The following is a 27405-nucleotide window of genomic DNA, read 5'->3' as shown; positions in this document are numbered from 1 at the left end:
TTAAAAGATGTGGGCGGGGAAAAGAAAAACCATAAGGGGTAGTCCATTTTCCCAAGGTTAGTAACAGTAGGGTACAGTTATCTGAATGAGAAAGGGATGAAGTGGTAGTAGAACCTGAAAAGAGATCTGTGTGGACAGGAGCAACTGAATGGAGCTGTGACCTTTAACTAAAGGACAATGAGAGCCCATATAGGCCCTGAAGGGAGGGAACTAAAATAATAAAAAATAAATACCCCAACCTTACTCTTATCACCCATGCTGATCTCCTGCATTGGTCAAATCTAGCCAAAAGCCAGAGAATAAGGGAGCCCATCAAAGGAGCCCATACACGTCAGCCTCATGGGACACAGAGCAGGGTGAAAAGGATGCAGAATGGATCTGGAAAAGAATAACCACCCACAAATATTTTGGCATTTAATCTAAGAGCCATTGGGAAGTCATGAAAAGTCAGGTTTTGAGCATGGAGATAAATGGTCAGATTTGTGTTTTTAAATGATTCTGGCTACACACTGGCAGGAAGTGAGGAGATACAGGGACACCATTTCAGCAGACATAGAAATATTCAGAGGAGATGTAGTGTTAGCCTGAACTAGACAGTGGATGTATTTGAAACCAATTCAAGAGGTAAATTGGCAGTTTAGTGATGGATTGCATATGGAAAGGAGCACATCCGAGTAGAGATGTGTCCAAAATGACATCGAGTTTTCTGGGTGGGAGTTGGTGCCTTAGCTAAGAGAAACATCTGGGTTCTGGATAAGATCCTATATTCAGGCTCAGAACTAGTGAGTTTGAGGTGCCTATGGGTCTCCTAGAAGAATAGGAATCTTTGTATTAGATATGGTAGAGAGGCTGCTAGACATCATGTTTAGCGTTATCTGGGAAAGCAAAATGAGTTTTTCTCCAGTCCTGAGGAGTTAAATGAGTTTGGTGAATGCCTCCTCCTATCTTCTGAGAGGGTTAAGGTATTTGACACAGGGAAAACTTCATCTGTTCTCACTCTAATCCCAAACCAAGCATTTGTGAAGAATCTACTATCCAGTTAGGAAAGGAGTGCTGGTTAATACAATCAGTTCCTGGTGTCAGATTTTAGGTCCTGTCAAACTTGTCTTTATTTTTACTTTGATAACTGACTAAATTCTAGAAAATATTGTCAGTTACAAAGTTTTTCATCTTCTCTCTTGGTATTTGCTTGTATTTTTTTCCTTTAGATTTTTATAACATAAAATTTTAGAGTTTGAAATCACCTTAGAATCATTTAGCTTCTTTCTCCCCAATTCACTCTCTCAGTATACCTGTATCTTTTTAATAGAATAAACCAGCATCCTTTTTATAAACACTTAAGGGGATGCTTAAATTCCTCAAGGGAAAGAAATGAACAACCTCCAATAGGGCATTTCCACCTCATTTTTTGGACAGTTTTTCAATAGGCTGATCTGATTCTTTGTAATGTCCATCCCCTCCCGCCCCCCGGGCTTTCTGGAGAAACACAGATTAAATCCTCTTTCTCTCTACCTTATGACTATTTTCCAGTTCTAACTCTGGATGTCATGTTGCTCGTTGGCTCTGTCAGATACCAAACCCAGCTCTACACCTCTTGCCCATCTAACATGTTTCTAATCCCTTAGTTTCATAGGAGGCATTTTCCAAATGGTTGTTTTGAATAAGAAACTATTTTAGCTGAGATTTGTCCAATGTTGAATATAGTGGAATTAGTATGTCTCAAGGTCTGCACAAATATACTTCCATTGGGGGCAACTGGATGGCTCAGTCAGTTGGGTGTCTGACTCAGACTGCTGATTTCAGCTCAGTTCATGATCTCAGGGTCATGGGATCCATGGGCTCTGTGCTCAGTGGGGTGTCTGCTCAAGGATTCTTTCTTTCCCTCTCCCTCTGTCCCTCCTCCCACTCATGCACACACCTACTCTCTCTGACTCTCTCTCTCTGAAATAAACAAATAAATAAATCTTTTAAAAAGTTTATACTTCCATTGATCCAGATCTACTCTCTCAGCAACTTTCAAATATGCAATACAGTATCATTAACTATAGTTGCCATGAAGGTGGACTCTTTGATGTATGCCATGCCAGCCACACTAGATCAAGCATGAAGAATCTTTCTAATGATGTCACATCAACTTTCTATAGTGAAATTAGATGAAAACATGTTTCTACATTGAAAATAACTTATTAAAGGCTTCTCTTGAAAGCTCTGAATCTGAGCCTTTCTCAATTCACTGATTCTCTGACAGATGTTAATGCTAAATGCCCTTTTGTTTTTCCCAACAAAAGTGATAGCTGGAAGAACCAAGGAACCCCTTGGGTCATTCAACAGTGATCCTCTGGTAATAACACAAAAGGATGACTATTATTACACTCACTTTATGGGCAAGGAAACTGAGGAAATGAGATAGGTAACTTGCCTATGGTCAAAGAGCTAGAAATTGGCAGAGGCACTTGCCATGCTAGATTATAACTGTCTGTTTTTTCTCTACATACCTAAGCAGACTACCTATTACTTTTTTTTTTCCATTTTATGCCCAGAACGCTACCAGGAGCTGGGCATATAGTAGGCACTCAATTAAAAATATATTATGTGGCTGACTAAACAACTTTGATTCATTCTTTTTCCTCTGAACCTCCTTTTTATAAAGAAGGCACTTATTCCTTCTGTGTTGTGTCCTTAAAGATAAAACTGCACTTGATGATAGCATGTGCTTCATTCTCCAGAGAAAGAGTTGTTAAGAAATGAAATTATTAACTATTGGCCAATTCACCTGGCCCTCATCTACTGATGGTTCACTCCACCAGTTTCTGTCTTACAGCTAAATTCAAAGTCCTTTCAACTCAAATCACATGGGGACATGAAGAACTGTCTACATTTCAGTTCAATGCCCAGTAGTATAAAACCCCAGTCCATATGTCAAGAGCATGGGAGTTAGTAGATAGGAAGTAAGGGCATAGATAAAGACTAAGTTATATTAATTGTCTGGTGTTGTATACCAGATGAGTGGGTGATTGTCAGAAATATTTCCATAGATTGGTAAGGCTGGCCCCATGTACATCTAGCCCTAGAGTCTGTTCAGTTAATATGTCAGGGACACTTAGGAGTAATAATATTTAAGAAACCGAATAACCTTCTTTAGTAGATGTTTGTGTTGCTGAGGTGGTGTTGTAGGAGTAGTGATCTCAAAGCTCAGGATCTATAAAGGAATAACTCCTTCATGGTAGTAAATATTTTATTATTTTCTTGTTGTTCTCTAAAGCATTTTGTTGATTTCTTCTATATATGACTAGTGGGTAAACTCTGTTATTAGAAGAGAAGTCCATAAGAACAGTCTATCTGCTCTGAAAAGTGATTTGAAATGTTACAAAAGAAATTCACTTTACAACTACAAAGGAATTTCAAGTAGTAAGTTGTATTACATGCATCCTAAGCATTTGAAACTATCAATTCTAAATCAAAACGTTTTTGAAAATACATTGACATGGTTGAAAAAGAATTGGGCCAAAGAATTAGTATTTGATTTTCATCACTCATAAGATAACTTGTTCATTCTATCTTGTCACCAATAATGATAATATATCTTAAGACCATCAATCAAATAGTAGATAGTATAATGTCTTAATTTGAGCGAAATATGTTTTAAACATCTACATTATTTATGAGCTCCCTACTTGCTGAAAATTGATATGATTAGGGAAAATCCAGAGAGTTGCATTTTCTTGTTATTTACATTTTATTTCAACAAGCAGTTGGCTTTAGGTTTGCAAATGGTAGAACTGAAGAATATAAACAAATTTAGGCAATATGAAAAGAGATGGGGAATTTTCTGGGAATAAATTATCAAGTTATATTCAAATCACAGGTTTTATTCCCTTTGCTAAAATTCCAGGCAGCAGAGAATCTGAGAAAACTGCCAATGCTGCCAGATCTCTTTTGGAGAAACTGGCATTCCAGTTCTGGCTTGCTACCAGTCAGGCTCAGTATAATTTTGACCAAGTCATTAACCTAGATGGGTCATGGTTTCTATCTTTTTAAATAGGTGTGGGTTAAATATTTTTTTAAGTTTTTTCCCCTGATCTAAACAATTTATTCCAACCAGTGTTTCAGTTTCACACTTGAGGAAAACGGCAGAATAAAGGCTATATAACGTGATAGGTAGGCCTCTATGCATCTTGTGGTAGTTCTTCATCTGTGAAAGAATAATGGACCTTGATTTTAACCACCTTCCAGGAAGAGTGAAAGCAAATGAGGTAACAGTCATACATGTGTCTTTAAAGTGAAAAGTAGTGGCCAAGGGCCGCCATGTACAGGGCAGCAAGCACCATTCCTGCTGCTTTAGCATAGATGAATTTCATACTTTGAGATATTTTGTACAAGCTTCTTATTATTAATAAAAATTATATGTATGTATGTATGTACATATATGTACACACACACATATACATATACACATTGGTACTGCCATCAAAACTTCTTTGTTGTTATAGTTCATCCCAAAGCAAAGAAACCTGTTGTTTTATTTAAGCAGCACTAAACGGCTTTTAACAAACTTGCAGTTTCGGCTAGGATTTTTAAAAATATTTAAAAAGAAAAGCTTGAGGATTCTCTCACCACTTTTGAAATCTTGGTAGGAAGGACTTTGCAGTTACCAGCCTCAGATGAGACCAAAATAATCATCCAGCTCTTTCCCTCTGGCAGGGAAAGGGGGGGTCTCTGTACCTAGGAAAAAAGTCTCTGTGGAGCTGCACATCACAGGCATAATAAAGGTCTGTTAAACTTTATATTGTAGTGGATAAGACATTGTTTCACTCCCTGGCCCCCACCCCATTTTCATTTTCTTCTATAAGGAGTTCCAAATTGGAGCCAAGAAGTAATAGCACCTTGAATCCTCACAAGCTATCCATTAGTCTTCATCTTTCATCCATAAATAGCAGGGAACCCAGGTCACTAAGCAATAGGTATTAGGTGCTTTCTATATGTGGACCTGTAACCTAACTGCATCTCAGAAAGCTCCATTTATGAATTCAAAGTGCTGCCATATTAAGGAGTTTACCATCAGAACCAGGATGCACACCAATGACTGAGCCATTTTACTTAGTTGACGGGGTCCTCATTTAGAGTCTCCTACTCAAAGTGTGGCCTAGGACCAGCAGCAATGGCACCACCTGGGAGCTCATTAAAAATGCAGAATTTCAGGGCTTACTCCAGATCTGCTGGTCCCCAGGTGATTGGTCTGGACATTAGGGGCAAGATGTGATTTAGAACACTTGTTCTAGATTCTAGCTACATACCAGAACAGTGGAAGAACTTTTAAAAATACTGATGCATGGGTTCCATCTAGAGAGACTATGATATACTTGGTCTGGGATGTAGCCTGGGCATCATGATTTTCAAAGCTTCCTGTGTGATTCTAATATGCAGCAAAATTTGAGAACCATTGAATTAGACTAATAATACATAGTGGAAAAATTCATCACATTGAGTTACCCAGCTTTCACTACGTCTGATGTGTTACCACCCACTTGTTTTGTTGGTGCATGTTACCTTTTCTTGTGGTGACTATCCCTGTTCCTCCTCCTACCACAACTCTGGTCTGACCCCTTCTGCCTTTCAAGAAAGATTCATCTCTGATACCTTCTTCCCCCAGACCATGTTCTTTCTTCCTCCTTTGAAACCCATATCACTTTGCTTTTAGCTTTTTTATCGAAACTACAGTTTTTCAAACAGTAGCACAGTCATTTATACACATGACTTATCCTTTCTCCTAAGCTGTGAACTCCTAGTGGACAGAAGCCACATCTGATTTATCTTTGTAACTCTTAGGATCTAGCAAACCTGGCTAAAGTGTTCATAGAATGGAGGTGGGAGCAGAGAGGACAAAAGACAGAACCGCCCAGATATACTGTCTTCAAATTAGTTGCGTAATATGAGCAAACAAAGAATATATGGCTGGAATTTAAGACCTCGATGAAATAAAGGAGAGAGCTTTGTAAACCACATCAGAGGATAAACAATGGGGATACAAGTTGATAGAGGGATGGAGGCAAGAGAGCAGTGATTATATCCAGTGAGCACTAAGCATGGTTTTCTGAAAGGAGAAGGCAGAGAAGTGGAGAATAGAGTAGAGGTGAGGGAGTAGGAGAGAAGTGAGGAACTCAAGTTACTCAGAGAATTTTAGAGGCCACACATCCTAGGATGCTGGTGCAGGCTATCATCAAGTGAGTGTGGCTAAGTTCTGCACTTCCTTCATTGTTCCTTTCAGTCTTCTCAGAAGTGATCCCCTTTATACCTGAAGGAGCCAGCATGCTCCCAGATAGTGGTTATGAATAGACACAGAATGAGGATGGCTTGTTAAGTTCTTACCTGTGTTTAGTTCATCTTTTAGTAGATCTCTACTTCTTAGGGCATGTCAGTATTGCACTTTATACCCATTCCATATTCATGCTTGGGATTTATATCACATTTTCTCCAAGAACCTTGAAGTTCTTTACATAAGGGGGGATTGTATCTCTGCAGGCAGTTGCATAAGTTGCTGTAGAAGCAGGAATTGTCACAAAAGTGCACAGGTGAGTGAAGCCTCCAGGGAAGGCCCAGTAAGGTGGCAAGTTAGCAGGCAGATGGGCAGTAGAGTATTTGGGAAATGTACTCACTTAATTTTGTTCCAAGGGACCCACAGTCCCAGAGCCTTAGCCCTCAGCCATGGGTAAAGAATAGTGTATTGCATCACAACCTCCTCTCTCCTCCCACACTCCTAATGACAATAAGTAAAGTGATCCTGTTGGCAACATTCAACCCTATTCATCAATGCCCTTCTTCTTGAAACACTTGCTTCTCTTGACTCCTATGACATTCTACTAGATTTCCACTCACGTCTCTGACTGATCCTTGATATCCTCCACTGCTTCACCATCTTTACCTCATCTTCAAATGCTGGATCCAGGTCTCCATCATGGGCCCTCTTCCACTTTATGTTCTCTTCAGATTTTCATGCATACCCAAGGCTGCAGTAACATACACCATGCAGTGTCTGCTCTCAAATCTGTGTCCTCAGCCAATCCCTCATTGAGATCCAAATCTGCATACCAGTCTCACTGGCTGCTCAATCTCAACATTTCTAAAGTTGGACTTGTGATCTCTTCCATAAAATAAAGCTCCCCTTTAATTTTCCCCCACTGGAGAAGTGTGCACATGTGCAGTCTATATTTCTCTCCATTGGACTTAGACACAATACTAATAAAATAATAAATTATAAATTAGCTATTAAATGTCTCCTTCCCCCAATAAAATATAAGCTCCCTCAGAGGAAGAATTATATCTTTTGGTAAATTTTGTTTTATAAATGAGTCAGTGAGCAAATTAATGAATGCATGAGTGAATAAATAAATGAATTTGGCTAGAAGACCTTACCAACCCCATCCAGCCCAGCATTAAAAAGTTATTAATTCTTTCATAGAAACATCTATGATGGTGTTGCCAGGGGCAGGGAGGGAGATGGGAGATGTGAATGAAGATGATCAAAAGGTACAAACTTCCAGTTATGAGTAAGTTCTAGGGATGTAATGCATAGCATGATGACTATAGTTGATAATACTGTACTGAATGTTTGAAAGTTGCTGAGACAGTAGATCTTAAAAGTTCTCACCACACAGAAAAATATAACTGTGAGGTGATAAATATGTTATCGAACTTTTTTTGGTAATAATTTTGCAATATATACATGTATGAAATCATGACATTGTACACCTTAAATTTGTACACTGTTATATGTCAACTATATTTCAATAAAGCTCAAAGTTTTAAAAAAATAATTTATGAATTCTCCAGTGGGATATTGCTCTTGAGTGCGTGCTCCAGAAAAAAAAAGAAAAGAAAAGAAAATGTGAGATATAAACTATCCGTAAAATGTGAACAAATAAATAGGGAAAAATATTTATCTAAGGGAAAATGTTTGGGTATAGAAATCAGAAATCTAGATGTAGATTATAACCTTCATATTGCTTTAGAGCGTGTTGGTTCTAGATTTTCCCACTGCAGAGTGTGCTTCACACAGTGGCCTGTTTTACATGATTTCACAGGCAGGGATGTGGCTCTTCCAATGGTAAAAGAGACTGGTCCACACAACAGTATCTCCAAACTGACAACTCCCCTGACTTATACCTAGCAATTCAAAAAAACTGCCTTTCTCATAAATCTATTTATTGCTTGATCAAGACTATTTTTTTAAAAGAAGATATATTCTTTCTTTAAAATACTGATAGAGATTAAGATGGCATACTTAAAAACCATCCAAGCAATTGAGCCTTCTGAAACATTTTTTCCTTTTTGTGTTTTTTTGAAATTCTAGTTAGTTAACATACAGTGTAATAATAGTTTCAGGTGTACAATATGATGATTCAGCACTTCAATACAACATTCTATGCTTATCACAAGTGCTCTCTTTCATACCCATCACCTATTTAACCCATGAATGACCCCACCCTCCTCTCCTCAGCTAATCATCAGTTTGTTCTCTATAGTTGAGAGTTGGCTTCTAGGTTTTCCTCTCTATATCTTCTTTTTTCTTTGTTCCACTTTTATTTAAATTCTATTAGTTAACATATAGTGTAACATAGGTTTTGGGAGTCGAATTTAGTGATTCATCACTTTCATATAATACTCAGTGCTCATCACAAGTTCCCTCCTTAATACCCATCACCCATTTAGCCCATCCCTTGCCCACCTCCCCTCCAGCAACCCTCAACTATATGGTCAACTTACCTTTCACAAAGCAGAAAGTAATACCCAATGGAAAAAAAGACAGTCTCTTCAAAAAATGGTATTTGGAAAACTGGACAGCAACATGCAAAAGAATGAAACTGGACCACTTTCTTACACCATACACAAAATAAATTTAAAATGGATGAAAAACCTAAATGTGAGATTGGAAATCATCAAAATCCTTGAGGACAACACAAGCAGCAACCTCTTTGACATCAGCTGTAGTAATTCCTTACTAGACTTGTCTCTGGGGGAAAGGAAAACAAAAAGCAAAAATGAACTATTGAGACTTCATCAAGATGAAAAGCTTCTGCTGTCTATGAATGAAACAATCAACAAAACTAAAAGGCAACCTATGGAATGGGAGAAGATATTTGCAAATGGCATATCTGATAAAGGGTTAGTATCCAAAAATCTCTAAAGAACTTATCAAACTCAACACCCAAAAAACAAATAATCCAGTTAAGAAGTGGGCAGAAGACAGGAGTAGAGCTTTTTCCAAAGAAGACATCCAGATGACTAACAGACACATGAAAAGATGCTCAACATCACTCATCATCAGGGAAATATAAATCAAAACTATGATGAGCTATCACCTCACACAAGTCAGAATGGCTAAAATTAACAACACAGGAAACAACAGATGTTGGCAAGGATGCAGAGAAAGGGAACCCTCTTAACACTGTTGGTGGGAATGCAAACTGGTGAAACCACTCTGGAAAACAGTATGGAGGCTCCTCAAAAAGTTAAAAATAGAACTACCCTATGACCTAGCAATTACACTACTAGGTATTTACCCAAAGGATACAAAAATACTGATTCAAAGGGACACATGCCCCCCGATGTTTATAGCAACATTATCAACAATAGCCAAATTAAAAAAGAGCCCAAATGTCCACTGACTGATGAATGGATAAAGAAGAGGTGGCACACACACACACACACACACACACACACACACACACACACACACACAGGAATATTACTCAGCCATTAAAAAGAATGATATCTTGCCGTTTGCAATGATGTGGATGAAGCTAGAGTGTATTATGCTAAGTGAAATAAGTCAGTCAGAGAAAGACAAATACCATTTGATTTCACTCATATGTGGAATTTAAGAAACAAAACAGATGAACATAGAGGAAGGCAGAAAAAAAAGAGAGAGGGAGGCACACCACAGGAGACTATTAACTATATGGAACTTTTTTCACAATAAGTCTTTAGGTGTGGAGATTTAATAGTGTAAAATAAGCTCATGAAATTTAAAATCAGTTCACATGTCATAAACACTTAATAAAGTGAGTGTGTAGAGTATTGTGTTGGGCATTTCCCCAAATTCTCTGTTACCGAGTGCTTTCTTTTAGCATCAGTGACAAGACTGCCATCCTGTAATACTCTGCTCTTTGAGAGCAGGTTATGGATTTCTACTTTTGTATCCTCCATAGCTCAAGCACTTTGCTTTTCAAAGAATAGCACAAAGTGGGTATTTGTCAAAATCAATGTTATCAACAGTTCTGGTTTTTATGAGGCAGTTCTGTTTCTGCCCATCCCTGTAACCCAGGCTGTCACTAACCACAGACTGACCCCTGGAGGACATCTTATTCAGGTCCATCATCTTCACAGCATTGCATGCATTGGACTTCACCAGATTCCCTGTCCCCATCAAACCACATCTCCCCTGTTTCCTGAGCCATCTGAAATACTTTCTGTGAAGTGCTGATAGAATGTACCCCTCTGTGAGAATATGGTGGTTGCTAATGGTTTCGTTTTTTTAGCTTCCCAATTAATATAGTTATAACTAGTTGTTATTAATAATGTAACAACAATTAAAATAGCTACCATTTATAAAGAAGGGGTATGGCACATGGTATATTAACACTAATTATTGGATCATTATAATTACCTGTGATGATGACCATTGTTATTAGTATTAAGCTTGAACTGAACTGGACTTCTTTTTTCTCCTTTTTTGGTATTATCTCAAGTAAGCTATTAGAATTATAGTTATTTCATGTCCAGTAGTTGATTTGAAATAAATAAACAAATCGTGTGTGTAGGTGTGTGTGTGTGTACATCATGTGTGTTTCTGCTGATTTCAAAGCAACTCAAAAGCTTTACAGAGTTGGTGGTTAAGGAGCTAACTTCTGTGACTTAGGCAAGTTATTTAATGTTGCTGAGTTCTAATTTTCTCATTTGTAAAAAGGAATAATTATAGCACCTAGCTCATAGAATTTTGAAGATTAAGTGACATAATAAATATCTATTGTGTTACATAATAGCACTTGCTAATGTATATTGTTATTTGTTTTTTATTATTACTATTTTTTAAAAGAACTGGAAGAATGCAGAAATGCAAAAAGAAAAGTAGTCACCATTTAATTCCATTATTTAACCACCATTAACATCTAGACTATATACTCCTTGTCTTTTCCTGTTTGTATGTATGCCTAAGTATGTTAAAGTTTTTATAAAATTAGAAATTATTATTACCACTTTATAATTTGCTTTATCAATTTACTTTTCTGTGTCTAATATAAAGTCTTGTACATAATATTATTCATTGCAGATTAGCCCATATATATGTGTTTTATAATTTATTCACTGGATATTTAGATTTCTTTGAATTTTTCACTTTTATAAACAACAGAAATCTCATATAATTTGAATATACACCTTTTGGTACATATTTAATTAATTTTTGGCATAAATTTGTAGGCAACCATTTAATAAGCTATAGAATATTTAAAAATTGATACTTTAATTAAGACTTTAATTTCCATCAGTAGTGTATGAGACTTCTAGTTTCTATATAATATCCCCAGGCCTGGGTAGTATATATGTATATATTTTTTATTTTACCCAATCTAATGGCTTCTGTGCAATATGGGAAAAGTCATTTTAATTCTAATCCTAGATTCCCAGCCTGTAAAATTAACTAATGGGTATAAAATTCAGAAATATTGTCACAGGTCCTAAAGTTTATATTGATTCCAGTGCTGGTTGATGTTCAATATTTGAAGTGTAGCTCAAATGAGAAAGGACTGTGGTGAAGTTGGGTTAATACCCAAAGAGGCTGAAGGGATGACTATTGAAGAGCATTCCTGTGAATGTTGTAACTGTCCAGACTGTCTCAGTGTTGATCCCACTTGCAGATTCTAATTCAGAGAATGATATAATTAACAGTCATAATTCAAATTTATGATAATTTTTATTGCTGTCTATCAGGTAAAACGTATACTTCATAAGGGCAGGGATCTTTGTTTTGTTCACTCATCAGTATCTTAAGCACCTAGCACAGAGCTTGACACACAGTTGGGGTTAAATAATAAATGTCTACTGAATGAACAAATAAACTGGATGAAGCTACCCTATACCTGTCAAGAGGCTGAATGACCTGGTAACTGGCAGAATTCCCTTCCCAGCATGAGTGTGAGTAAGCTGCCATGATTGAGGCCTCTTGGACTTGCCTTTTCACAACAATCATGCTGTGTCCCATGACATACCCTTTCTCAGATATGTTAATATCTTCAGCCTAGTTAAGATTCAGCCTCCCCACTATAGTCCACATTTTTCACAGTGATGTTGGCCCTCTCTGCTCAAACCCATTATGTCTTAATAATTATAACTCAGAGGGTAGTATTATTTCCAAGTTCTTAGGGATACCCCATTGTTGCACCTTTGTACAACCTAGAACCACCACCTAATAGGATAGCTGTGAATATATTATATGGGATAATATATAATGTAAAATATAGAACTATTCATCTAGGCAATATTATGTAGTGGTTAAAAGCCCAGGCTCAGGAGCCAGTTCTCCACAGTTCAAATCTGGGTTTTGCAACTTAAAAGCTGTGTCATCTTAAGCAAGTTACCTGACGACACTGTGTTCAGTTTTCTTATCTGTAAAATGCAAATAGTAGTTTCCTTATAGGATTAATGTGTGGATTAAATGAGTTAAAGCATGTGAAGAAATATGAATAGTAAGTAAATATTACCTATTTTGATAAATATTATTAGCAGTAATAATAACCTCATTTTGAATGTCCTATGTGCCAGAAACCAAATGTACATTGTCTCAGGTAATCCTTAAAACAATTCTATGGACTAACTATTATTGTTATTTCTGTTTCGTTAATAAGGATATTGAGACTCAGAAAGTTTTAGTAACATCCTAAAACCGTATAGCTGGTGAGTGGTAGAACCTAGATTTAACTGCAGATGTGTCCAAAATATTTTCTCATGGAGAAATTTTTTTTAACAGAATCTGAAATATCTGCATTTGCATTGACAATATAATTTCTAATATCTGTTTTCTAGCCTTTTTAATCATGATCACAAACTTAGAACATTTTTCAAGAAATTAGCTTTCAAAGCATGTGAATATTTAAACATCCATCTATTGACCTGAGGATCTAGAATTTCTAAAGACTCTTAGAGTCACTTATAGTGATTTTACTATTGTCCAGTTCACCAATCTCTGTATTTCCTCTACGAGGATTTTGGCAAAAATCAGTCAGTTAAATAAATAAATACAATTTAAAAGCTATAGGGTGGCAAATGATGACCAGGACAGACAAGCTGTGTTCCATGATGTGAGTTTGGTAAGCTTATAAACAAACCTTTTACAATCTCATGGAAAGAATAGCTATCCTTGCAAAATCAAAATGTAAACCTTTCAGGATTCATTTTCAACAGCATACTGAAGTTACAGGAGCTCTTACCTAACAGTGATTCTGTACCCAGTGTGGAAGTCTTGACATTAGCAGTAGTAGAGACTCATCTATTGTGAAGTAACTGGTTGACTGGGTGTGCTGTGTGTGACCAAAATCCTTCTCATTGCAGTGACAGACTTGAAATTTGGACACTTTTCAGACATCCCTACCACACAAAACAATGAAAACTGAAAAGCAATCCATTTACAGATGTTAACCCAGCTGCTGTATTTGTGGGCATAATTACTATGACATATTTGACAGATTATTTTTTTCATCCTTGAGATTTAATTATTTTCATTGAAATATGCTATAAAATATTGTTACCTTTTTGCGGGTAAATGAATTGGGATATTTGGTTAAAGTGTCTTTCATAGTCGAGAGATTTAGACAATGTACGGAGAGCTAGCATGGCCATGAATTGGCAGAGTGGTGGTAATTTGTGCATGATGCATATTCAGTAAGCACATTAGAATGTTAGCTGTGATAGCATGGGTTTGCACAGGATTCAACTTGAATTTGAAGATCTTATTTTTCTCTTCAACAGGTTAATTATGTATGGCTTTGTGAAAGCTATGGTATATGCTGGCCAGTTGAAAACTGGAGACTTCCATTTCACTGACTGTTTGTTTTTTGGTTCACTGATGTCAGCTACAGATCCAGGTAATTGCTCAAATAGTATGTTTTTTTTTTTTTTTTTTTACTTTTTAAGAATCAAAAATTTAAATTAAATGTTTCTCTAAAGACCATCACCTGAGTTTACATCATAATAATTCCTTATTCGTCTTTACTTGCAGTTGATACATGTATTAGTGGTTAAAGAAAGAAAGAAAAGAAATAGGTGAATATCCTAATAGCTTTAAAAAAATGGATCTGAAAACAATTTCAGTAGTGGGAATTTCAGAATTTAAAATTCATTACAGCTTATTTCTCTAGAATGTATAGACATTTTGAGCTATAGACCTTATTTTTTATCCAACTTGTCTTCTTTCAAAAATGATCTACTGAATTAAAGGGTAAAAAATATTTTCAAAAAGATTGTTTACAGGCACCTTGGGTGGCTCAGCTGGTTAAGTGTCTGCCCTTGGCTCAGGTCATGATCCCAGGGTCTTGGGTTTGAGTCCAGCATTGGGCTCCCTGCTCAGCGGGAAGTCTGATTCTCTCTCTCCCTCTATCCCTCGCCCCTGCTCGTGCTCTCTCTCAAGTAAATAAATTAAATCTTAAAAAAAATTGTTTACTATGGAGTAGGGAGAATAATAAAAATAATTGTCATATACCCTTCAGCAATTACCAATATGGCCAATATTTTTGTCTATACCCCCCTATACTCCCTTTTATCATGACTGGATTATGTTAGAGTAAATCTCAGACATTATATCATTTTATTTATAAATACATTGAAAAATGAGCATTGCTATTATGAAACGTAAAAATATTTATAATTATTCTTTAATATTATCAAAGAGCTAGTCTGTGTTCAGACATCCTCAAATGTCTTTTTATCATTATCATTATTAGTTTGGGTAATAGGGCCAAATAAGGGCTGCATATTACAATTGATTAATATGACTAGTGAGTCTCTTTTAATTTATATGTTCCTCCTCCATCTTCTATTTTTGTCATTTATTTGTTTGGGGGGAAAATAGGCAATTTGTCTTGTGGTTGAACTGAATATGGCTCCTTAAAATGTTCCCTTATACCACATATTTCTTGTAAAACTGATGGTTAAATCTAGAGGTTTAATGAGATTTATGTTCATCATTTTGGGCAAGATTACTTTATAGGTTTCTATAGCAAAACATCACATGGTGATTAGTGACTCAGCTGTCAAACTGACTCATCACACTATTGTACAGTTTCTCCAACAAAAACCACCAGAACACACCTGTAGCTAAACAAGATGTGTTTATTACATGTTATAATGAGGGAAAATGCACACCAGAGGAAACATGGAAGCTTTCAGAGAATGTTAGAAAGGATTCATTACAGGCTTGGGCTTATGTTTGGTGATTTTAGGGAGGGTTTAAGGAATTGGAGCTTTGCTCTGGATAAGAGGCTGTCAGGAAACAGCAGTAATTGGGCATTTTAGTAAGTCTCATGTAGAATGAGGGAAGACTGGATTGAACCTAAAGTTAAAATTGGTAAAGTAGTGGCCTCTTAGAATAGCCAGGATAGAGGGATGTTTAGTTAATTTTGTAGTTTAGACAGTGTTCATTATTTCTGTTAAGACATGATTATGTAGTAGTCTTATTTTTGTCTTTTTTAAAAGATTTATTTATTTATTTGAGAGAAAGAGAGAGCACTCAGGGGAGAGGGGCAAAAGGAGAGAGAGAGAGAATCTTAAGCAGGGTCCATACCCAGCATGTGAGCCCAACTCGCAGCTCAATCCCACGACCCTGAGATCATGACCTGACCCAAAATCAAGAGCTGGACACTTAACTGACTGAGCCACTCTGACACCCCTCTTTTTGTCTTGATCCAACATGGTCATAGAGTGACCTTGTCTGATGTTGTTCTGTGAAATTGTCTGTGTGCAGCAGGAGAACACCAAGGCTCAGATGATAATACTAGGTCAGCCCCCAAATGTCAGGGGCTGTTTTGTCTTTCTTAGAATAGCCCTCTGACCAGTGGTATTGGCACCATGTGTTTGTCTGTTGTAAATGCAGAATCTCGGGCTCACCCCCAGATCTACCGAATTGGATTCTAGAATTTAACAATATCCTAAAGTTATTCATACGCATATCAAAATTTGGGAAGCATTACCTTTTAAAATTCCCCATTTTAGCTAATGATTTTAGTATGTATTGATGGTTACTGCTTAGTTAGTCCAGTGTTAATTAGGGGTTACAAGCTAGTGGTATGCTAATTCTATCCTACCTTTTGTATTTATTAGCTTGTACTTTCCTATAAATAAGCAGCTTTCCAGATCAACTACTTAAGTACCCCATGATATCATTTGAACAAAAAAGCAGGATAAATGATTGATTCTTTCCGTTTATTTACTAATTTTCAAACTAATGAATTGTTTCCTTAGCATCCTCCACATATGATCAAGGAGATTTTTCTTTTTTATTTTTTTTTATTTTTTTTTTTTAAGATTTTATTTATTTATTAGAGAGGGAGAATGAGAGATAGAGAGCATGAGAGGGAAGAGGGTCAGAGGGAGAAGCAGACTCCCTGCCGAGCAGGGAGCCCGATGTGGGACTCGATCCCGGGACTCCAGGATCATGACCTGAGCCGAAGGCAGTTGCTTAACCAACTGAGCCACCCAGGCTCCCGGAGATTTTTCTTTTTTAAAGTATTATTTCAATACATGGATTTTAACATGGTTGGTATGTTTCAATCTACTGCTGTCATTATTCTTTTTGATGTTCACAATACTCCAACTTGACAACTGAGAGCTTCTTCAAGTTTCTCCTATATTCTTTTGTCATGACCCCAATGGTCTTTTATAGGTTTCTTGTCTTTGGGTAGGACTAGATGTTCCAACCTTATTTTGTGTGTTTCCTGTACCCTGACTTGGAACCAGCCATTTATAAGAGGGAAATTTATTTAGAGACCAAAATTTGGGCACTATGGGTTTTCATTGCTATTGGATTGGTCATTGTTTCTAGATATTTTTATTTATTTTGAAGGAGAAATAATATCACAAATTTATGTTAATATTAGCTCAAATTTAAGATTACAGAAATTTTACTTAACTGCCTTAAATTTTTATTTTTTCTTCTATCTACTTTTCTTCTTCCTATTACATATATAATTTATTTCCTTAAAATAAACACTTTCAAAATTATAATATGCATATTATTATTTAAAAATATGATTATTGAAAACTGCTTAAGATTTCATTGTGGTTCTTTTTAACCTTTGGATATATCTGACTAGGGATGAACAGTTAAAAATTACTGTTTTAAGAGCTCTTGAAATCATTCCTCTGTGGATTTTATCTTGTGAATATACAATAATGCTCATTTGTTTCATTTTGTTTTTGACTTTTGTGTTAAAATTAAAGAGCTATAGAATTCCAAAGTGAAAGCCATAGAACCAAAACAAGAGACATCTGACTTCTATTCCTGTCCCCTCTACCCTAACGTTCCAACCATTTTGGTTGGTCTTTCACTTACCTTTCTATTTTTAATCTAAGTAAATACACAAACATACACACACTCTACTATATGATATTATACACATGGTTCTTCACCTTACTCTTCTTTAACAGTATTTTAGAGAGTACTCCATAGCTATATGTAAAGATCGCTCTCATTCTTTTTTATAACTGTGGAGTACTCCATGGTTTAATCAGCCAGTTGTCTGTTGATAGACCTTTAGTTTTTTTCTTATCCTTTGCAATTATGAATGGTTGTTGTAACTAATAACACCAAAATAAATACCTTTCCACATTTTGCCAGTGTTTCTTTGGTCCAGATTTATAGAAACAAGTTAAAAGGTAAATGGATTTTTCCTAGGTGTAATTTTCCTAGATGCCAAATTCTTCTCCATAAAGTTTGTGCCATTTTGCCTTCACACCAGCAACATAGGACAGTAGCTATTCTTCACAGCTTTGCCAATGCAGAATTCTATCACAGTTTTGTATTTTTACTTATATAGTAGGTGAGGATTTGTATCTCCCTCTGGTTTGACTTAGTACTTCTCTTATTGTGAGTAAGGCTAAATCTTTGTTCATATGTTTAAGGGACATATGCATTTTTTCCTGGAAATGAACCCTTTATAAGATGGCTTTGCTCAAGTAGGGTTATTAATTTTTATTTTTCAAGCTTTAGAAGCCTTTAACATATTAGAGATATTAACCTTTTATCTGCAATGTGTTACAAATATTTTTCCAAATTTTTTACATTTTATTTTGTTTATGGTATGGGGGAGGAAAAAATGTTTTAATGTATGATGTTGACTCATTTCCTGGAAGAAGATGAAATAAAAGTAGGTCTCAGATTAGGAATTTGTGGTGTAGATTAGAGGATCAGAGGCTCAGAATAGTGTAGAGGGACCAACTGCTCCATCTTCAGGGTTAGAGATGACCCAGCCACCAGGTCATTGCTGGAAGATCTCATGCTACACTCTCATAGCCCCAGGGAAATGTAGAAGTTCCTTGGTAGTGATGGGAAGCATGAACTCAAGATGAAATATTTTCAACCCATCAGTGATTTCAAGTTACTTAAGGTTGTTCTTTTCTGTCCATATATGGACATTTTGCTTTTAATGATCAGGTCCCATTTCGTGTCACATTTGCACAAATCTGCATGTTGAAAAGCATTGCATCCATTGTTTCCTGGTCCCAATGCCAAAGGCCAAGTTTGTTGCATTCTATTGAGTTAATCAGCCAGCTCCAAGAACAGTTGTATCATGTTAAAGCTTTGCTCCTTCTGTGGTGGGTGATATCCATGAGGTTATGTTTACATGACACAGGAAAAGTGATTGAAATAGAAAAATAAATCCAACTTGGTAAGATAGATATTTATCTGCATTGTGTCAAACAATTGGGTTGACTAAACTTTTTAAAATACAGAATTGACTCACAGCCATAAAGAGAATCTTAGGAGCCAAATCTACTTCCAAGTCTGGCACCAGCTGTGCACCTTTGGGTACCATTTAGCCTTTCTAGATTTTATGCATTCTTGGAAGTAGAAGATATTTGATCTCATTTCTCCCAACCTCTTCATTTTACAGATGAAGAAACTGACTTTTCATCTGTAAAATGAAAACTTTCAACTAGAGCCCTTTCCAGCTTTAACATTCCCTGTTTCTTATTTCTGTAAGGTTGGTTTTCATTTTAAAACAAGCTTTTGTTTTAAAAAAAAGTTAAAAATCAACCCAAAGCCCACCCCCCACACACACCCCAGGCATTCTTGGGTTCTAACCCTGATTCAGCAAATGTTAGAGAAGATCTTACATAGTAGAGACCCACACATGAACAGGAATACTTAAGCTTTCTTCTTTTACTAGCTAATTGTTCTATTAAAACACCCTGAACCTACTCTGCTAAATTGGTACAATTTAAGATCTTCAACAACCTTAAAACACCTAGTTAATCTTACCCCACAATTATTCATTTATTGCCTAAATTATTGTGACTCGCTAATTTATGAAAGAGAACCTATGCTCTCCAGGTCTGACTTTTCTTGGCCTTCTTTAAATTAATTCTTTCCCATTTCACCTTAGCTAAATCTTAGCCAAGTGTTATTAACTATTCATATTTTTCTTTTATAGACACATATTTAAACTTAAATCTAATTCTTCCTGCATGTTTCTGACTCTCCTTGGCCAACTTTCAGTTTACCTCCAGTTAGGATGACTTGACTATTATTTGATTGATTTAGTTTCCTCTTTTCCTCACTGACAGAGATCCTGCTGATGATGTAAAGGCCATCAGAAACACTTAACAGAAAGTGGATGATTAAAGGCAGAGCCCCCAAAGAGATCGTGTATGGTAAATGACAGAGTTAGGAGAGGAGAGAAGTACTTAGAGAGCTTGATCAATGAGCCAGCTCATCTCTTCCAGTGTGTTTAGATAAGGGAAAGTAGAAAGATGGGGGAGAGGGGAGAAAAAATAAACAATATGGCAACAACTGGAAATGATGCCTTAGTTAATATCCTTCAATTTACAAATGGCCAAAGCCCATAAGGGAACCCTCTAACCTCATACTATCTTCATGTCTCTTTCATCATTGACTTGGGTCTCAGTTTGGTAAATTTGACTATCCAAGATAGTGATATTTTCATTAATAAGTCTAAAATGTCCCTTTATATATGGAGTGGGTAAGATAAAGAGAGAGGTCATTAAGGTGTATAAAGACACTTTGGAGCCCCATTGTACCCGTGCACTGTTCCTCAGCACATCAGTATTTTTGCTGTCTCAGCACATTTACATTTGTTGTTTCTCCCTCCTTGCCTTCTTCAGGTCTTTGCCCAAATGTAGCCTTGATGAGGCCTTTCCTAACCATCCTATCAAAAATTATACCCCATCTCCTCTGCTGCACAGTCATCAACAAATCATGATGCTTCCCATCCCCCTTCCTTGCCTTATATTCTTGTACAGCACTAATCACTATTCACCTACTATTTATTTCCTTATTTTTTTGTCCCCTGTGAGGAAGGAGCATTTTTTTTCTGTTTTCCCCCCATTTTCCACACTTATATTTTTAGTATCTAGAACAATGGGTTTTTAATAAATAGTTATTAAATTAATGAATTAATATATTTGTAGAAGAAACTGCTAGAGCAAAGTGTAGAGCTTGAAAAGGGGTCTCTTCTCAAAAAGAATGTGAAGCATTTGAGTATTCCAGATCACTCTCAGAGATAAGGAGTCTCATGATCTCAGGAGGGACAGTGACTCAAGATGAGGGTGGAACTCACAGCACATGGCTGAACTTCCAACTGAGTGGCAATACTGGTTTCTGTCCTCCAAAAAGGATATATTCAACTAAAACAAAAATATGTGTCTTTCTTCTTATCTGGCCACACAGCCAATATTTCTTTCTCCCTGTTTACCAGTTGTGCAGAGGCTTAAAATTTTCCAGAGCACCAAGCCATAGATTGTAGACTTGCAGAAGCAGTTATAATAGTGTGGGGTTTTTGTTGTTGCTGTTGTTGTTGTTTTGGGGGGGTGGTTTTTGTTGTTGTTGGAAGATGTTAAAAATAGGAGCTTCCTTTAGGAAAAGGAAAAATTCAACACATTACTTTAAGTATTAATCACTCAGAAGATGCCAGAAACTCCTCCTGGTATTTACAGGGCTGAGATTTCTTTCAAGGTCTGCAGGAAGCCACTCATTCAAGCACATTTGGGCTGTGCATTTTCTTACTTCATCAATTTCTCTGTTTCTTATTTGGATTAAAATGTCTTCATTTTATATGATGCAGCTGCATTGAGACTCAAATACAGCTGTGCTATTTTGAACTCCAGAAGTATTAGCCCAGTATTTAAAACTAGAAAATAATTCTTACTTCATAGACTTGGCCTATTTTTTCCAAGAAAATTAATTCAGGTTGTCCTGTTTTAGTTAGGCTTACTAAAAAATTCTTCTGTCCAATATGATGGCGACAAGCCACATATGGCTACTTGGAATGCGGCTAGTCCAAATTGAAAGGCTATAAGTATAAAATATACCCTAGATTCAAAGACTTAATATGAAGAAAAGTTTAATATCTCATTGATAATTTTTACATTGATTACATTTTGAAATTATGAGATTCATTTAATATTGAGTTAAAGAAAATATACTATTAAAATTAATTTTACCCATTTCTTTTTACTTTTTTAAAGTGGTTACTAGAAAATTTAAAATTACATACATTGTTTACATTCTATTTTTGTCAGACAGAACTACTATAGAGGAATATAGATATGGAATGTTGTTAGTCAAAAAATATCCTTTTTTCCACCTTTGTTATTATTGACATATAAATATGTACATTTAAGGTGTACAATGTGATGATTTGATACCCATATATATTGCAAAATGATTACCACAATAAAGTTAGTTAACATCTCCTCACATAATTACCCGTGTGTGTGTGTGTGTGTGTGTGTGTGTGTGTGTGTGTTGTGGTGGCAACATTCATGATCTACTCTTTTAAAAACTTTCAAGTATATATTATAGTTTGGTTAACATATTAACATGCTATATCTTTCTAAAACTTATTAATCTTATAATTGGAAATCGATACTTTTTGACCAACATCTACCCATCCCCCCCAACTCCCAGCCCCTGGCCACCAACATTCTTGTTTCTATTGCAATGAGCTCAGTTTTTTAAGATTACATACAAAAATATGATCCTTAATAAAAATACCACAACAATTTTAAGTCGAGTAGAAAAATTAAGCACAAATACAAGGCACTGCACAGATTATGGCATTTTGGTGAAATATAGGCACTTTATTTCTATGATTTTGAACTAATATGTCTGAGATTTTCTTTCTAATGTTTCTTTTTCCAGTCTTATTTTTCTGCTCCAACACATAATAACCCATAAACTAGATTCACCCATGCTTCAGAAATAAAGCAAAGAGAAACAAGATTAATGCTCTGTATGATTTAAATATCATGTATATGCCATTCAAAACTATAAATACTGCAACCTCTGACTTGAGAGAAACAGATTAAATAAGTCCCTGTCCAAGTGTCTCAACTGTGTTTTTTTCCTTAATTGAAACATAAATCACAGGTTCCTAAAGTCTGACAATCTGAGTTGTTTTTTTAATGCCCATTACTGTTTTGTTTTATAGAGCTTGTCAGAAATCCAAGAAACTTGACATTTATATTATGTTACCCCTGTTTCAAAGTATGTTGACACATTTAATGGCCCTAAATTGGGTAGACTCAATAACAGAAATAAATATTTGCCTCAAAGAAGTAAATAGAAACTACCTGTGTGGCCAATTGGGAAAGTACAATTTATAATTCTTCTCATTAAGTTAATGTACATTATTATTCAATTCTCCAATAAGTCAAAATATATATAGTACTTAATAGGATCCATTTCTTTCTTTCTTTTTTTTTTTTATTATTTGTTTTAAGTAATCTCTACACTCAACATGGGGCTCAAACTTATAACCCGGAGATCAAGAGTTGCACACTCTACTGACTGAGCCAGCCAGGCACCCCACATTTCTTTATCTTTATCATCATCAACATTAAATAACATTTAATGATTAGATCTAGGAAAGCACCTACAGGCCTCAAAATATAAAAATTCTGTCGAATTTTACACAGGGCATAGTATATATTTACTGAATAAATAGAACAGTCATTGAGTATTAAGAACACTGACTATGGAGTGGGATAGGCCTGTGTTTAAATTTACATTCTGTCTGACCTATTTGAGCCTCAGTTTCTCCATCTATGAAACGAGCATAGGAGGACTTTTTAAAGACTTTTTATAAGGATTACATGAGATAATTTTATTATTATTATTAATATATTGTTATTTTTATCCTATACTAAGATGAGGCTACTATTTTATACTCAGCAAGTGAGACATGCACATTTTTGCCTGTTTTCCTGGTAGCCCAGTAATGGATTTCCATGAATCTATATTCTTTGTTAATAAAATGCTCCCTTGACCAACTAAATTCATCTGTGACTTGCTTGGTTAGAGTTGGGAGCATAATATATGCAATATGGTAATTTTGCTTTTATAAAACACAAATATACTTTATATTTATTTTCAAAGGTGGTAGATAGTAATATGTGAAAGCAAATCTCAGACATTGTCATTTTATGCACATATATTTTGGTATACATCTCTATAATTGTGGGCATTGTTCTTATGTAACCATAAAGCCATTATCAAACCTACAAATTTTCCATAATCCCTTGGTATCATCTAGTACCTATCCACATTCAAATTTCTCTGATTTTCTTTTTATTAAAGTATAGTTGACACACAATGTCACATTAGTTTCAGGTGTACAGCATAGTGATTCAACAATTCTATACATTATGCTATGTTCACCATAAGTGTAGATACCATCTGTCACCATTCAATGCTATTACAATGCCATTGACTATATTCCCTATGGTGTACCTTTCATCCCCATGACTTACATTCCATATGGGAGCCTGTACCTCCTTCTTTCCTTCACCCATTTTGCCTATACCTTCACTGTCTCCCCTTGGGCAGCCACCAGTTTTTTCTTTTATTTGTGAGTCTGTTTCTGCTTTTTATGATTCTTTGTTCATTTGTCTTGTTTTTCAGATTCCACATATAAGTGAAATCATATGCTATTTGTATTTCTCTGTATGACTTACTTCAGTTATCATAATACCTCTAGGTCCACTCATGTTGTTGCGAATGGCAAGACCTCATTCTTTTTTATGGCTGAGTAATACCCCATTGTGTGTGTGTGTGTGTGTGTGTGTGTGTATGTATCTCACATCTTTTTTATCCAAGTGTCCATTGGGTTTCTTCCGTATCTTGGCTATTGTAAATTATGCTGCCAGAAACATAGAATGGAAACCCAGAATCGATAAATAAAGAATAGACATATTTGAGTATATAAAAATATATTTAAATAATAAAAGATAACCATTAAGAAAATCACTAAGCAGACAACACAGTGGGGTAAAAGCATTTAAATATAGAAGACCAAGTATTACTATTTCTTTTTTTTAAAGATTTATTTATTTATTTGAAAGAGAGAGAACAAGCAGGGGGGTGCAGAGGGAGAGGGAGAGAGAGAATCCTCAAGCTGACTCCCCACTGAGCACAGAACCAGATGTGGGGCTCCATCCCAGAACCTTGAGATCATGACCTGAACCAAAATTAAGGACCTGCCACTTAACCAACTGAACCACCCAGGCACCCCCAAGTATTATTATTTCTAATATAGAAAGAACACTTTAAAATGTCAATCTGGCAATAAATAACAGAAAAATGGACAAAGATTATGAAGAGGCAATTTATAGAAGAGCAAGTCCACTTGGGGTACAAATGTGCAAAGTTGTTCAAACTCACCAGAAGTCATAGAAATCTAAAATAAAGTAACAGCATGTCATTTTATACCTAACAGTTTGGCAACAATTGTAATGACAAATAACAGTCATTGCTGGCAGGGAGGCAGGGAAAAGTACTGTTACACATTTCTAGTGAAAATTTAAATCATTAACATACTTTTGGAAAGCAGTGTGGCAACAGCTATTAGAATTTAAAATACATAGTTCCTTCTGACCCAGTGTTCTGACTCCTGGATCCTGTCCCACACAAGTAAAAATACTGGATTCTTAAGAATATATGGACAAGGCTGTCTATTGCAACATGTTTTTTAAGTGGAGAAAAACAAACAAAAAGGAGCAAAGTGAATCCTATCAGTAAGGGAATTGTTGGAAAGGTTGTAGGACATCAATACAATATCATGTAGCCATTAAAGAGGATAAATTAGTGCTCTTCCAGCTGACTTGAGAGATATCCAGGAGGCATTGTTGACTTTGTAAAGCAAGATATAGAAAAGTATATATAAAATATGATTCCAACTTTTAATATATAGACAAATATGTATGTGTGTATATAAAGCAGAACTCATGGGGTATAACCATAGAAACTGCTTTTTTTCCTCCCACTTCTCCTTTATTTTTTATTTTTAAATTTTTTTAAAACATTAAAATTTTAATTCCAGTATAACTAACATACAGTGTTGTATTAGTGTCAGGTGTACAATATAGTGATTCAACAATTCTGTACATTACTCAGTGCTCATCACAGTAAGTGTATGCTTAATCCCCTTCACCTATTTCACCCATCTCCTGACCCACCTCCCCTCTGGTAATCATCAGTTTGTTCTCTTTAGTTAAGAGTCTGTTTTTTGGTTTGTCTCTTCTTTCTTTATTTTTTTGGTTTCTTAAATTGCACATATGAGTGAAATCATATGGTATGTGTCTTTGACATATTTGTTTCACTTAGCATTATACCCTCTAGATCCATCCATGTTGTTGCAGATAGCAAGAGCTCATTCTTTTTTATGGCTGAGTAATATTCCACTGTATATTTCCCATTACATCATCTATTGATGGACACTTGGGTTCTTCATCCATTCATCTATCAAGGGGTATTTGGTTTGTTTCCATAATTTGGCTATTGTAAATAATGCTGCAACAAACATAGGGGTGTATATATCTTTGAATTGGTGTTTTTGTCTTCTTTGGGTAAATACCCAGTAGTGGAATTACTGGATGATGTGGTAATTCTATTTTTAATTTTTTGACTCCATACTGTTTTCCACAGTGGCTCCATACTGTTTTCCACAGTGGTTGCACCAGTTTGCATTCCCACCAATAGTGCACAAGGATTCCTTTTTCTCCACATCCTTGCCAACACTTGTTGTTTCTTATGTTTTTGATTCTAGCCATTCTGACAGGTGGGAGGTGATATCTCATTGTGGTTTTGATTTGCAATTCCCTGATGATGAGTGATGTTGAACATTTTTTCATGTGTTTATTGGTCATCTGTATGTCCTCTTTGGGGAAATGTCTGTTCTTTCTTCTGCCCATTTTTAATTGGATTATTTGTAGGTTTTTTGGTGTTGAGTTGTATAAGTTCTTTATATATTTGGGATGCCAGGCCCTTATTAGATATGTCATTTGCAAGTATCTTCTCCCATTCGGTAGATTGTCTTTTTGTTTTATTGATTGTTTCCTTTGCTGTGCAGAAGTTTTTTATTTTGATGTAGTCCCAATAGTTTAATTTTGCTTTTGTTTACTTTGCCAGAGGAGACATTTCTAGAAAAATGGTTTCTATGGATGATGTCAGAGAAATTACTGCCCCTGTTTTCCTCTAGGAGTTTTATGGCTTCTGGTCTCATATGTAGGTCCTTAATCCATTTAGAGTTTATTTTTGTGTATGTTTAATAAGGTTATCCCATTTCCTTCTTTTGCAGGTAGCTGTCCAATTTTCCCAGCACCGTTTGTTGAAGAGACTGTCTTTTCCCCATTGCATATTGTTGCCTCCTTTGTCATAGATTAATTGATCATATAATCATGGGTTTATTTCTGGGCTTTTCTGTTCCATTCTATCCCATGCTCCTCTTAAAGTATTCAATGAGGTTACATTTTTTTCCATCTGCTGGATAAAAATCTTTGGTCTTTAAGTTGCAGTTGGATTTTCAATTCAGCGGTGAACATTTCTAATCCCATATAATACTGGAAGTTTTCAATTTAATTTAAGACTCTACCCTACCTCCCCTAGCCTGTTGAAGGCAGGCTGCCTACCTTTGGGAGAAGAGATGTGGTTGGGTTCTTTATTCTTTCTCATGCTTCTCATCTACCCCTTGCTGGATGAAGTTTCTGACACCTACAAAGGTAGATGCAGAGATGAGGCAAGGGAATTTTTTATTTGATAGATAATTAGCTACCATCAGAGCAACTGGATAGCCATAGCCCATTAGATTTCTCAGGTGAGAGTCAAAGAGTATTTCACTGTGT

The 27405-nt window shown here is 35.9% G+C and overlaps 1 protein-coding gene across 6 annotated transcripts in view; it reads left to right on the top strand.

The window, feature by feature from the left end:
• SLC9A9 (solute carrier family 9 member A9) overlaps positions 1–27405 on the top strand; it is a 707437-nt gene that overhangs the window by 261335 nt on the left and 418697 nt on the right. For all 6 annotated transcript variants that reach the window (XR_003518124.1, XM_027584626.2, XM_027584627.2 and 3 more), the window contains one exon: positions 14020–14135. Coding sequence is in view for 5 of the 6 variants with exons in the window: in XM_027584626.2 (XP_027440427.1) it covers positions 14020–14135 (116 nt within the window). In the remaining variant the exon portion in view is untranslated. The remainder of the gene's footprint in view (positions 1–14019; positions 14136–27405) is intronic.

Source organism: Zalophus californianus, chromosome 1 (assembly GCF_009762305.2).
Source record: "Zalophus californianus isolate mZalCal1 chromosome 1, mZalCal1.pri.v2, whole genome shotgun sequence".
In the NCBI taxonomy this organism is placed as follows: Eukaryota; Metazoa; Chordata; class Mammalia; order Carnivora; family Otariidae; genus Zalophus; species Zalophus californianus.
The sequence above is the reverse complement of the archived record's forward strand: the minus strand, read 5'-3'. Positions and strand labels throughout refer to the sequence as shown.